Source organism: Rhinolophus hipposideros (genome assembly GCF_964194185.1).
Source record: "Rhinolophus hipposideros genome assembly, chromosome: 18".
NCBI lineage: Eukaryota > Metazoa > Chordata > Mammalia > Chiroptera > Rhinolophidae > Rhinolophus > Rhinolophus hipposideros.
The window spans coordinates 22,614,191-22,626,841 of NC_138064.1; the positions used below are offsets into that span (position 1 = coordinate 22,614,191).

The 12,651-nt window shown below is 36.1% G+C and overlaps 1 protein-coding gene across 3 annotated transcripts in view; it reads left to right on the forward strand.

Annotated features, from left to right (window-relative positions):
- CRPPA (CDP-L-ribitol pyrophosphorylase A) overlaps positions 1-12,651 on the forward strand; it is a 222,164-nt gene that overhangs the window by 140,114 nt on the left and 69,399 nt on the right. Inside the window, exon 10 of one of the 3 annotated variants that reach the window (XM_081079469.1) lies at positions 2,947-3,023. The exons of the other annotated variants lie outside the window; for them this stretch is intronic. Within the exon in view, the coding sequence (XP_080935595.1) occupies positions 2,947-3,023 (77 nt within the window). The remainder of the gene's footprint in view (positions 1-2,946; positions 3,024-12,651) is intronic. 3 annotated transcript variants of the gene reach the window in all.

The following is a 12,651-nucleotide window of genomic DNA, read 5'->3' on the forward strand; positions in this document are numbered from 1 at the left end:
CTTGGGAGAAGTGTCTGTTCAGGTCCTCAATCCAATCTTTAATCAGATTGTTTTGTTGTTCTTGTTGTTGTCATTGTTGTTTAGTTGTATGTGTTATTTATATACTTTGGATAGTAGACCCTTATTAGAGGCATTGTTTATAAACATCTTCTCCCATTTGGTTAGTTACCTCTTTGTTTTGCTGATGGCTTCTTTTGTTGTGCAGAAGCTTTTTAGTTTGATATAGTCCCATTCATTTATTTTTGCTATCACTTTCCTTGTCTTTGAGGTCAAATTCATAAAATCCTCTCTGAACCCAACATTCATAAGTTATTACTTATGCTTTCTTCCATGTAATTTGTTGTTTTAGGTCTTATGTTTAAGTCTATAATCCATTTTGGGTTAATTTTGGTATATGGTCACAGATAATAGTCTACTTTCATTCTTTAGCATATGACTCTCAAATTTTCCCAGCACCATTTATTGAAGAGGATTTCTTTTCTCCATCGTGTTTTTGGCTTCTTTGTGGAAAAGTATGTGTGTGTGTTTTGGTTTGTTTCACTGATTTATTCCCTGTACGGCGCCTGGTAAAATATAGGTCCTTAATAACTATTTGTTGATTGACTAATATGTAATGCACTGATGAACACATACTTGCAAGTATTATCAGAACATCATAGATTTGAGTAGTATCTTTACAGTACTTGTTTAAAGTACTGTACTTCTCTGAAGGTTTCTGTTTATGCTGCTCCTGTTGTGTTTGTTACAGTGGGCAAAATATTAACAGAAAAGTGGTTAAGCTATATAGTATTTATGTTATTATAAGTTAAATTTATAGAGGTAAATGTTAAAGTCCAACTTGCAAACCAATATTATTCTATTTGTTTATTTAAATTTTTTGTATTGGGGCATATTGGGGAACAGTGCATTTCTCCAGGGCCTATCAGCTCCAAGTCTTTGCCCTTCAATCTAGTGGTGGAGAGTGCAGCCCAGCTCCAAATCCAGTCACTGTTTTCAGTCTTTAGTTGCAGGGGGCACAGCCCACCATCCCATGCAGGATAAGCCAATATTATTCATAAACATGAGTGCCATTTGCCTTATCCCAGGGATTCAGAAATAGTTTATTATGAAAATGCTCACTTTAGTAATTTACCGTATATTCAAATGAAAGAAGTAAAATAATGTCATCTCAATATGGAGCAAAAACATTATAAAATTCATCATTCAGTAATGATAAACTCTAAGCATACAGGGGGTAGAAGTAACATTTCTTAACTTCATAAAGTGATATAGCAACATTTAAAGCAGACACTAAACTTATTAAGTGTTAGGAACATTACCTTAAAATAATAAGAAAAGAATAGCCACAATCACGATTTCTGGTCAACCTTGTACTGGATATACTAACTAGTACAGTAAGAGAAGAGAGAGAAATAGAAGGTTAAAGGATTGGAAAGTAAGAAATCAATCTATCACTCTTTGCAAATAATATGGTTATCTACCTAGAAACCTTGAGAACCTATAGACAAATTTTTAAATTTAGTAACTGAGAAAAGTTTTGCATATAAAATCAATATACTAATATATTTTATTTTAGCATAAGGGCAACAAACTGTTAGAAACTTTAAATGCTACCTTTTATGAAATAGAAATATACTAAATGGGGTATGTGTGTGACATATGTATGTATTCCCATGATATTTTCTTCTTTCATTTTAAATAATCTATCCTAATAATTGTAACTGATTTATCTTGCAGTGAATTTTATTTCTTAATGCATTTATATGTATTGATGAAATTATTTGTATTCCTTATTAGACATAGCTCAAAAATAGTAAGAGAAAAATGTTGAAAGAAAAATAAAAGCAGAAACTATAAAACAAGAATAAAACTACCTTTGGATTGGGAGATTTCGGCACAGTCCATTTTCTGGTGAACTGTTAAGCAACAACAGTTTTTGATATGTACTAGATGTTTCTGTTTCAGATTCTGCATTCTTTCTTACCACATTTCTGTGTGAACATTTGTTGTCAGATACTTGTTTTGTTGCTTAAGGGAATTGATGATATGCCAATTTATTAATCTTTCACAATATAAGGCATTCAAATGTCCATGATACATTTTGGAAAAACTCTTATACATTTTACAAAATTTTTGCAAAAAAATTTAATTGACTTTGAAACATTTTAAGATGCCATAAGGTAATTGAAGATTGATTAATTATGTGGTATCTAAAAATCAAATTAGGCAGCAACTTAGAACATTTTAGAACTTCCTAAGTGTTTTAAATTTGCAGGAATGTGAATGCCGTGAGGAAAATTAATGTACATTATGTTTATACTATTTTTAGACAATCATTATGAATGTAGCTATCGTGATTAAATAATTATCTTGATGTAACAGTTTCTGAATGCTATGTAGATTTGAGGTTTGTAGATTAACATTTCCAATATCTAATGTGAGAAAATGCTTTTCAACATCCATAATATTTAACAATTTATAGCTACACGATGGCATGCTTTTAAATCAGTATAAAGATGAAGGATATGTCAGTATTTAAGCATAGCCAATGTGCTTATTGCATAAGAAATCATGTGATGTAGAAATTCATTTATTTGTAGAAAAGGAGTAACATCTATAGAAGTAAACTTTCTTTTGGAAGTTTACAGATGTTAAGGTAATGATTTTGGAATAAATTAGAGTAGAATATCTGATTGACTTGGGTCCATGAAATTAACAAAATCTGGAAACCAGAAACACCATAACGAATTCTCTCGTCAGGACAAAAATACTTCATCAAGTTAGAGAAAAATCTTTATTGAAGTTTTTAAAAAATAATTTATGTCTGGAGCACATAGAGCCCCTGACTTATGATGGTTCAGCTTAACGTCTTTTTGACTTGATGATGGTGCGGATGTGGTATATATTCAGTAGAAACCATACTTCAAATTTTGATTGTTTTCCCAGGCCAGTGACTTGAGGTACTGTACTCTCTGGGCAGAGGCAGCGAGCCACAGCTGTCAGTCAGCCATGCAATCACGAAGGTAAACAATCCATACACTACAGTGTGCTGTGTTGCCAATGTTTTTTGGACATTGTGTTTTGTGATTTCACATTTCACCCTGTCTACAAAATATCTATCTGTGTCTCCTGTCCCTGCTACGAAGAGAAAGGCAAATGTTCTTGAGCTGAAACTCAAGATACTTGGCCAACTGTAAGCTAATGTAAGTGTTCTGAGCATGTTTAAGGTAGGCGAGGCCAAGCTATGGTGTTTGTAGGTTAAGTGTATTACGTGCATTTTTTAACTTGTGACATTTTCAACTTACGATGAGTTTATCAGGACGTAACGCTATCATAAGTTGAGGAGCATTTGTACTCAGGAAACGTACAAATTCTACATGGAAATGTAATTCAGGAGAATTTTATTTAGTGGTAATATAAAATTTTTATTTTGTGTTTACAGAATTAATGTATTGTTTTTCTGGGCTCATTCTACAGAGTTAGAACTTAGAATCCCACTAAATGCGCGCATGCGTGCTTGCGAGCTTGCGTGTGTGTGTGTGTGTGTGTGTGTGTGTGTGTGTGTGTGTGTGTGTTCATAGACTTGCTAGGAGACTTAAGGACATCCATTAAATATTTTAGTTCTTTTATTCTTCATTTTATTTGGAATATTTTGTGCTATGATGCTAATCTGGATTTTAGAAATTAATTAGGATTTTTGGACTATTCTTTACAAATATCAAAGGCGCTACTGCCAAAGATAAAGCTAGCCATTAAAGTGGTGAAAACAGATTTTCTGCAGTAACTGCTGAGAGTAGGGGAAACAGCTGAGCTCCATTTTGAATGGTGCAAAGGTGACCGGGCCTTTTAAAAGGAAATTGAAGGAACATGGAGGGACAGAGAGTGGGGCTCAAGCGAAAAATGACAAAGGGTTGATCAATAAAAATCTGATTAGGCTAGCTGGGTCTGCTAGGTGGCCCATACTGAAGTAATGATTCTGTTCTCCCACAGAGTCTGAGAGACTGAGGCCCTTTATTTCCTTGATGACTACACAAAAGAATGGTTTTCAGGTCATTGAGAAAGACCTTGTAGAAGATACATATACATCTCAAAGGAACAGAGTAGGAGTAAGGATGCACAATTATAGGTCCTTTTTAGTAAATGCTCTAAAGGGATTTCTGGGGCCTAGTCTTGGGCATTGGCTAGAACAAACCCTGGTATTGTTGTAGAGTTCTACTGGTATTGTTGTGTTGCTGGCTGGCATTTCAGTGGAGGGCTAGGGTCATCCTATAGTGCAGAGGTTTGGGCGGGGTCTTTTGTGCTGAGACTTCTGCAGTTCTCATTCTATTATACAAATTTCAAATGAAAAAAAAATTAGAATGTTCCAATAGAAAATGGAATATTATTAATTTGACATCTAAGGAAAGGAAGGCATATGCTTTCCTGAATTGAAAGTAGGGTTTTCTTTTTTGTTTGTTTGTTTTTTTGTTTTTTTGTTTTTCTGCATATGAGATAATACTAAGGGTTACAAATGTGTGTGTTTATTATTTATTTAGTTAGTTTCTTTGAGAGAAAGTGGATTCACATGGTTTGAAACTTAAATCCTACACAGTTGTACACAGTGGAAAGCTTCCTACCACCAAGCTCTCATCAGCCTAGTCCCCAACCCCCACTCTTAACAGTAGCCTCTCTCCTTCCCAGGTGTGTGATTTGCTTTCATAACTAGTTTTTCCCTTCTGTGCCCTCCAGCTTTCTTCAGATTCATAATGATGTATTCACGATGTAGGTATGTCACATTGATCATGTTTACTTTATTCTGTTTGACCCGGGTTTGGGTAGGTTTCTGCCTTTTCTAAAAAGGGTTTTCCCAACTATGTTGTCAGATGAACAAAGTGGCTGTTGTGTTTCACTAAAACGTTGTCAGCATTTGAGTAATCCACAGGGTTCGCATATTTTGTATATTAAAACAATATGTATTACTAGGTTACAAGGAGACACATTTCTATGGAAACAGCAGCAAAACTCACTCAAGGAATCTAGATATTTGCTGTCTTTGGTATTCAAGGGAAATGAAATTGAGAGTATGGCTTCTTGGATGTGACCAGAAAGTTTGATGTGAACAGATCTTCTCTCCTGGTCAGTGAACATGGCTCTTATGTTGACTGTGATTAAATTCTGGATTCTGGCATCTTCAATTTGAGTGTCTTTTCGGTCTCTGCATTGCTGAAGTTCAGTCAGCCACATTACTTAGAAAACCCCGCTGCATTTCTCTTGAATGCGCTTGGTGTTAGCATCTACAGTGTTTCTTCTCTCATTGTAGCTTAGGATAACCCTACTAACTCTGATTGTATATCTTATTTTCTTCTTCTGTCCATGCCTAGCTGAGTAAAGCTGCTAAATGCAGCGCTTCTGTTAAAGTTAGCCATTCAGAGTATGGGGAGAACACTAACATTTTTTTGAACCCTGTGTACACTAGGAACTTCCATATACACTCTCACCGAAATGTCAGAAAAGTTCTATGATATGGTTGTTAATACCACCCCCACATACTGGGGAGGGTTTCCAGGCCCCAAAGCTTCAGGAACTCCCTATACTCTTGGCTAATAAGTGACTGAACTGCATTTGACCTCAGTGTTCACCTGTTCACTGAGACTTTTAACTTTTTACACACACACACACACACACTGAAAACCATGTATGTTATGTTATTTACATTTAGTGGACTTTTGATTTATCCTGAAAATCAAACTAGTCTATGTTCCTGTTCAGATTACTTTATGATCTGATAGTCTCTCCTCGGCTGTTTGGAGATGAGGTGCTGCTGGTCATGGAGGTTGGGAAGGTCTTTCCACAACTATGGGATGTGGAGCAGAGAGCAACCAAAGGACCCCTGGCTTTGCTCTGCTTGGAGACCCAGAACTAGTCTTTGCCGTCAGTGTTTATAGAGGATGAAGAACAAGAAATGGAGCTGAAGCAAATGGTCTGTTCCCATGGAGTGGCAAGAATGGATGTGCAGGGGTGGGAGGGGCCTTGGAAAGAATTGTCTGAAGACATTCCCTGAGATACAGTTTTATGGAGGGGAAGAGGCTTTTTATAACGGAACACTCACAGCCTGGTCCCAAAGATGAGGGTTAAAATTGCTTGATCACATCAGGGTTATCGCTGTACTTTCCCAAACCCTTCCTCCTGGCCGGAAGAAGACTGATAATTTCCCAGGACTAGTTTGTGTCATTCTAAATGTGGGAGGCCGAGACCCTTCTTTGCTCTTCTGGGAATGCTTATCTCAGTGCAGTTACAGATCCAGATAGATTGTTTCCTCACCTGGGCTGCCTTGTTCAGCTGCAGGTGGGGCTGTATTAGGAAAAAGTTTTAAGTTTGCAGACAAGTAGAGTAAAAGCTTAAGTAAGTTTAAAAATTAGCCCTGTGAAAAAAGCAAAATGTCTATGGACACACTTGGTTCCAGGAAGAATCATTCTTAGACAATTGCTCTGTTTCATTGCCAGAATTTACTTGGTGGGATACATTCCAGAGAGTGCTAGGGAGCCATAACAATGTTTCTTAATAGTTCTCACTTTAATTATCTGCTTATGTATCTTAATTATCTTAGCTTCCAGGAATCATTGTGTAGCTTACTTTGTTTTGGGTTGGGCTCCTGGTTATATATTATAAAGAACATTGTAAACAGTGTTTTCCATGCCTTTTTATAAATTATTTGTTTAAAAATTTGCCTCCATGATTCTTTGTTGAGGTGGGGTAGTAATGGTGGTGGTGCAGGAATCTATTAGAATAACTTGGGAAGCTTTCTTTTCAAACTGCAGATTTTCCACTTTACTGATTGTCAAATGCCATCTCCCTAAGAAGTCCCTGGAAAATATGTCAAATCCTTTAGGTAGGTTAATCACCCGCCCCTCCCCCCCCAAATAAAATAAAACACCAGAAACAAAACAAAACAAAGGTTTTAAACAGAGCATAATTTTAAAAGTTTGCACAAGTTTCAGAATATTAAGGTAGATCAGACTACTGATACTGTTCAATCTGGTTACCTGTGTCTTCAATACTCTTTATTTGACCCCTCAGAGAAAGTATACCTTATACTCACAGAACTCAAGTAATTAAAAACAAAAACTTATTCATAAAAACATTAGAACAGAATTAAAACGATATAAGAAGTCAATCGAAAATTAGTTTTCTTTGTTACTTTGATTATTCTGGGGGCAGAAATATTTGGAATAACTGTTTCTTTTTTCTGATACAGCCATGTAGTTAGGTTTGTGTCAACAGAGCGATTGTAGCTCTGTGACATGCAACTTTGCTAGAAGTCTTGTAGTCAAATTTAGGGAAATGTTGAGAGGCAAAGGGATAGGGGTAGACATTGGTAAGAGCTGGAGACTTGGGAAATAAGTACTAACAAAAGTGTGTGTGTGTGTGTGTGTGTGTGTGTGTGTGTGTGTAAAATCTCTGGAGTAAGAGTAGGAGTGGTCTGTAAAGAGAGAAGCCCCATGAGGGCCCATTGGACAGTATAAGCTCTGTATTCTAAAAGGAGCCAGAGATCAAGTGCCCTGTCTCCTCCACTTGTAGGAGGCCCCCATACTTTTTGTTATCTCAGGACAGGAGTGTTGGATCTAGAAAATAAAGACCTGTTTTTACACTCCCCTTTGCTTACAGCATAGCTTAAAAGGCCTCAATTAGGTTTTCTACAGGGCTAACAGAGGAATCACAATGTGTTTTGAAAGCCTGTTTGTCCTCTTCTATCACTTTAGCTCTCCATCTGCTTGGTGGTGATGGTGGTGGTGATGATGATGATGATGATGATGGTGATGGTGATGGTGATGATGATGATTTTGTCATGGGTGAACAGATGCTTAATTCTATCTTTAAAGCTTAAATTATCCGTAAATTTTGACCATAGAGATATTTAAGTTTGAGTGAAATCAACCAATCAGCAGCCATGTATAAAAAGTCAGATTCACTGTTATTTGTTTAAAGAAGGAGAAGGTTGGTGTTAGTGGTGAAGGGGTCAGGAGAGTTCTAATTCCCCGCAGAGAGTGGGGGGAGAATCCTGCATAAGGGAAAGAAACAATGCTAAATGAATTGGCCCTGCTCACGCAAAGGGATGAGCACAGAGAAATTGTGTCTGGAGGTATTTTTATCCTGCCTTTGCAAAAGCAAGGCTACTTCATTGACTTTAAAAAACTTTTTATAGAAAAATGGATATTTAACCTCTTTTATATGTATGACACTTATACTAGGGCATTTATTTAATTTTTTCCCGTGCTTATATGAGCAGCAACTTAAAATATAGTGGAATTATTATCTTAAAGTGTGTAATTTTAACCTATGGGTGAGAGTATTAGTGAATTGCAAATTATAAATGTAGAGCTTTTTTGTTTGTTTGTTTGTTTTTATTGAAGCAAATTTCCCTTAGAAGTAAAGCAACTACATTGTGGCATATAGGATATTAATCCCATAAGGTTTTAAACATTTCATGAAAAAGTTACATAGTTAACTTTGGAGAGATATTGAGTTTCCTTAAATATAAGATAAATACAGAAAATTTTATTTTCACATTCTAGCAACAACAAAATTGGAAGTTAAAGTTAAAACCTGAACAGTATCACTTACAGTAGCATGCTAATACATGAGACTTAGAAATATAAATTTAGAAAAATGTTCAAGATCTCTATACTAAAAACTGCAAAATACCACCTAAATCAGTGGAGATAAATATCACCTCGCAGATTGAAAAGATAACAGTTTCCAACCAGTGGAGCTATAATTCAGTGCAATCCTAATCAAAATAGCAACAGTCATTTATTTTTGAAAGTGACAAACTGATTCTCAAATTTATATGGAAATGCAAAGTGTGTAGAATAGCTTTTATTATTTTTTTAAAAGTATAATAAAATTAGATGACTCACACCAATTGATTTAAGGACTTGTAAGGCTAAAGAATCAAAACTGCTTGGAATTGTTGTAATAAAGATAGAGGAACTGAACAAAATCGAGAGTTTAGAAATAAACCCACACATATATAGTCAGTTGATTTTTTTTAAAATAAAGCATCAAGGTGACTTAACTAGGGAAAGAAAAATCATTTCAACAAATTGTTCTACACCAATTGGAAAGAGTTCTCAGACAGCTTTTAACTTCAACTTCCACCCTCCACAAAAATAAATTTAAGATGATCAGAAACCTAAACATAAAAGTTAAAAACTCAATCTACAGATACACACACCATAGTCAAATATCAAAAATATTATGTTCAGCATTAGAAATAATTTATGAAAGAGTACATACTGTATAAATCTTTTTATGTGAAGTCCTATGGCAGATAAAACTGCTCTGTAGTAACAGAAATCAGAACAGTGGAGAAAGAAAACAGGGGTAATGGAAATGTTCTGTATATTGATGAGTGTGCTGGATACACAATTACCTTTGTTTGTGAAAACTCAAACTTTGCACTGAACATCTGTGCATTTTGTAATACCGAAGTACGTCTCCATGAAAATGAGTTTCTTTAAGGAATAAGGTATCAGACAGTGCATGTTGTCTTTGCCTCTCTAAGCAGGCATGCCACTAGCATAATTTCTAAAACTTCAATTGCCTAGAACTGTGTTGTATTAGTCAGTGTTCTCCAGAGAAACAAACCACAATTGAGAGAGAGAGAGAGACAGACAGACAGAGAGAGAGAGACAGAGAGAGAGAGAGAGAGAGATTGGTTGCCATGATTGTGTGAAATGAGAAATCTTAAATATCTAGGGCAGGCCAGCAGGCTGGAAATTCAGGACAGAATCCCGTGTTTTAGTCATGAGGCAGAATGTCTTCTTCTTTGTGAAACCTCTGCTATTGCTGTTAACGCATTCAACTGATTGGATGAGGCCCACCACCATATGAAGGGTAATCTGCTTTGCTTAAGGTCAGCTGATTGTAACTATTAATCACATCTAAAAAAATCTTACAGCTACATCTAGCCTAGTGGTTGACCAAACAACTGGGCACCATAGCCTAGCCAAGTTGACACATAAAATTAACCATCACACCTAGAATTATAGAGACCCTTGCACAACTCAGTTAGGAAACTGAAGGTATTTTAGGGAAACGAAACATTCCAAATTGAAGCAAGATGGCTTATAATTTGTAACTAAAACATGTAGGCTATCTTTATCATCAAAACTATCAGTTATGTCAATGAAATGTGTAAGATTAGGCTTATGAATTGAACTGTAGTTGGCTGAGGAGGCAAATAATTCCCATGTCATAGGCCTCTAGGTGAAAGGGGACACCTCCTTTTTGTCACACTCTTTACCTGCACCATCCCGTGAGAAAAGATTTACAAATTTAATTACATAAATTTTAGAATAATGACTGGATCACCTTCCCTTGATCCTCAAACCACTCTTTAAACTGAGTAGGAAAGATTTCATCCCCCCACCCCCTTTTTTTTTTTTACTAGATGAAGGATAAGAACCAATGGGATGGCATGATCTGTGAAAGATTTGTTATTATTGTTTTTTAAATTACTGTACCAGGCATTGTTTTAGAAGCTTGGAATGCACTTATGAACAAATCACAGAAAATCTCTGTACTTGTGGAGGTTGCGTTCTCGTGGGGTGAGAGAAAAAAAATAATACTAAAGAAAATGCCACAGTAAGTTAGGGAATGATAGAAAATAAGTGCTAGGGGAAAAAAATGAAATGGAATAAGTTAGTGGGTGTTGAGAATCTCACATGGCGGGTTGCCTCATTACGAAGGTGTTATTTAAGCAGAGGCTTGAAGGAGCACATGAGGGAAGGAACCTTGTGGATACCTTGGGAGAGCCAGTCCACTAGATGAAGCAACTGATACAAAGCCTCAAAGCCTGGTAACTAAGACCAGAACGATTTTATGTAGTTCATTCTTTTAGCAGGTACATCTTGAGAGCACTTTTTCTGCAAGCATAGTACTAAGCAATGGAGCTACAACAGTAAAAATATATATCGTGCCCAGGAAATTGCTAATTTCTTATTTTTTTCACCATGGAGTGATTTCTCAACCGTGAGCCACGAATCTGAGAGTTTTCTGTAGACAACCATCATATTTTCAAATAAATAAAGGTGTTAAAATTGATAGAGATAATTTAGCAATATTGCTAACTTAATAATTGTCATTATGCATTATTCAACCTATAAATATGAAAAGTTCTGCTATGATCATTCTGGGTGGTATATAGTCTGAGCAATTCTGAAGTTGAAAAGGGTCCTCATTCTTGAAAGTGCTCAAAAAACCTCTGCTACGCTATGAGATTGCCAGATTGAAGTTGGCGCCAAAAGCCACATAAAAAATTTGCTGTTTCCAAAGACAAGGGAGGCCTTTGAAAAATTGTAACTGGAGGAATAACATGATCAGACTTGTGTTTTTGGAAGATTTCTTTTTATTGTCGGTTATACAGAGGAAGCCAAATGGAATAAACCTATTGAGGAATGCGTATTGTTTAATTAAGTTCCTTGATTCATTTTGTAACACGGTGATCCAAACTGCACTGTATTTAAGTCTTTGTTCCCGATGCTTAAGAGAGACTCAAACCGCAATTTCTTTGCATTATACATTATGTGAAGGAGTAGTTCCAAGTCAGAGGTGTCTTCTATTAAAAGTCAACAACTAAAAGTAGCTTTCTAGCTTAGCCCTGCCTGGACTACTTGGAATGAAACACTGAGAACAGTGAAAACAGACCCTTATGAGGGTATATGCACATGTAGAAGATAAACATCTGGTTTATGTGTCTGCAGGATGATTTGACATTTATATGATTGGATGAACTTTAATTTTAGCCTCATGTTTAAAAGTCTAGCCTTTAGTGGTTGAACTCACTTTTTTGATCTCGATAGATTATGGTGAACCAAAGAATTATTGCATGAGAGATTTGGAAATATATATTAACATCAGTAAAGGTCCCTTTACGGATATTTACTACTGAATGGCTTGAGTAGTGATAAACACATTTTAAGAGACTTGAGAAAGAAGGAAATCAACATACTCAGATTTGACAGGCTCTAGCAATTGTATCTTTGTAAAGGATTTCCAAAGCCAGCTATTTGTCTTGGATATTTTCATTGAGTATCCTCCTGGTATTCTTTATTTTCTTCCTGTACAGTATTCTTTCCCACTCAGAAAACTCATTCCTCTGTGATCACTAGCCTCCAGTTCATTTCTTCACATGAACTATATACACACCCTTGATTAATTATCTAACATTATGCTATATTTTGATCTTTGATGTTGCTGTCAGGCAGAATATCAGTATGAAATTGTACCAGTTGTTTGCATTTATGTTTAATTCAACCTGTGTGGTACTGGCAACACGATGAATCTTCATTCTTTGGCAGGACGTATGCTTCTGGCTTTGTTGCTGATTCAGATTTTCCATGCATGTGGGTATGTGATAGCTGTTGCTCAAACGTCTAGATTCTCCATTGCAAATGCTTCCCACTTGCCAGATGGTAAATATGCAGCCACAATCTTCCAGACAATATTGTTGTCTGGGTAGAAATCAATATACATTCTAAATTCGTCTTGTGTACCTTATATCTTGGTGAGCATCAAGTGAGATCTGGTCACAGCAAAATGGCCCTCCTGTGCCTAACCAGCTTCTGTGAGTCCTCAGGTTTCTACACTTGCTGTGGTTTTATTCACCAT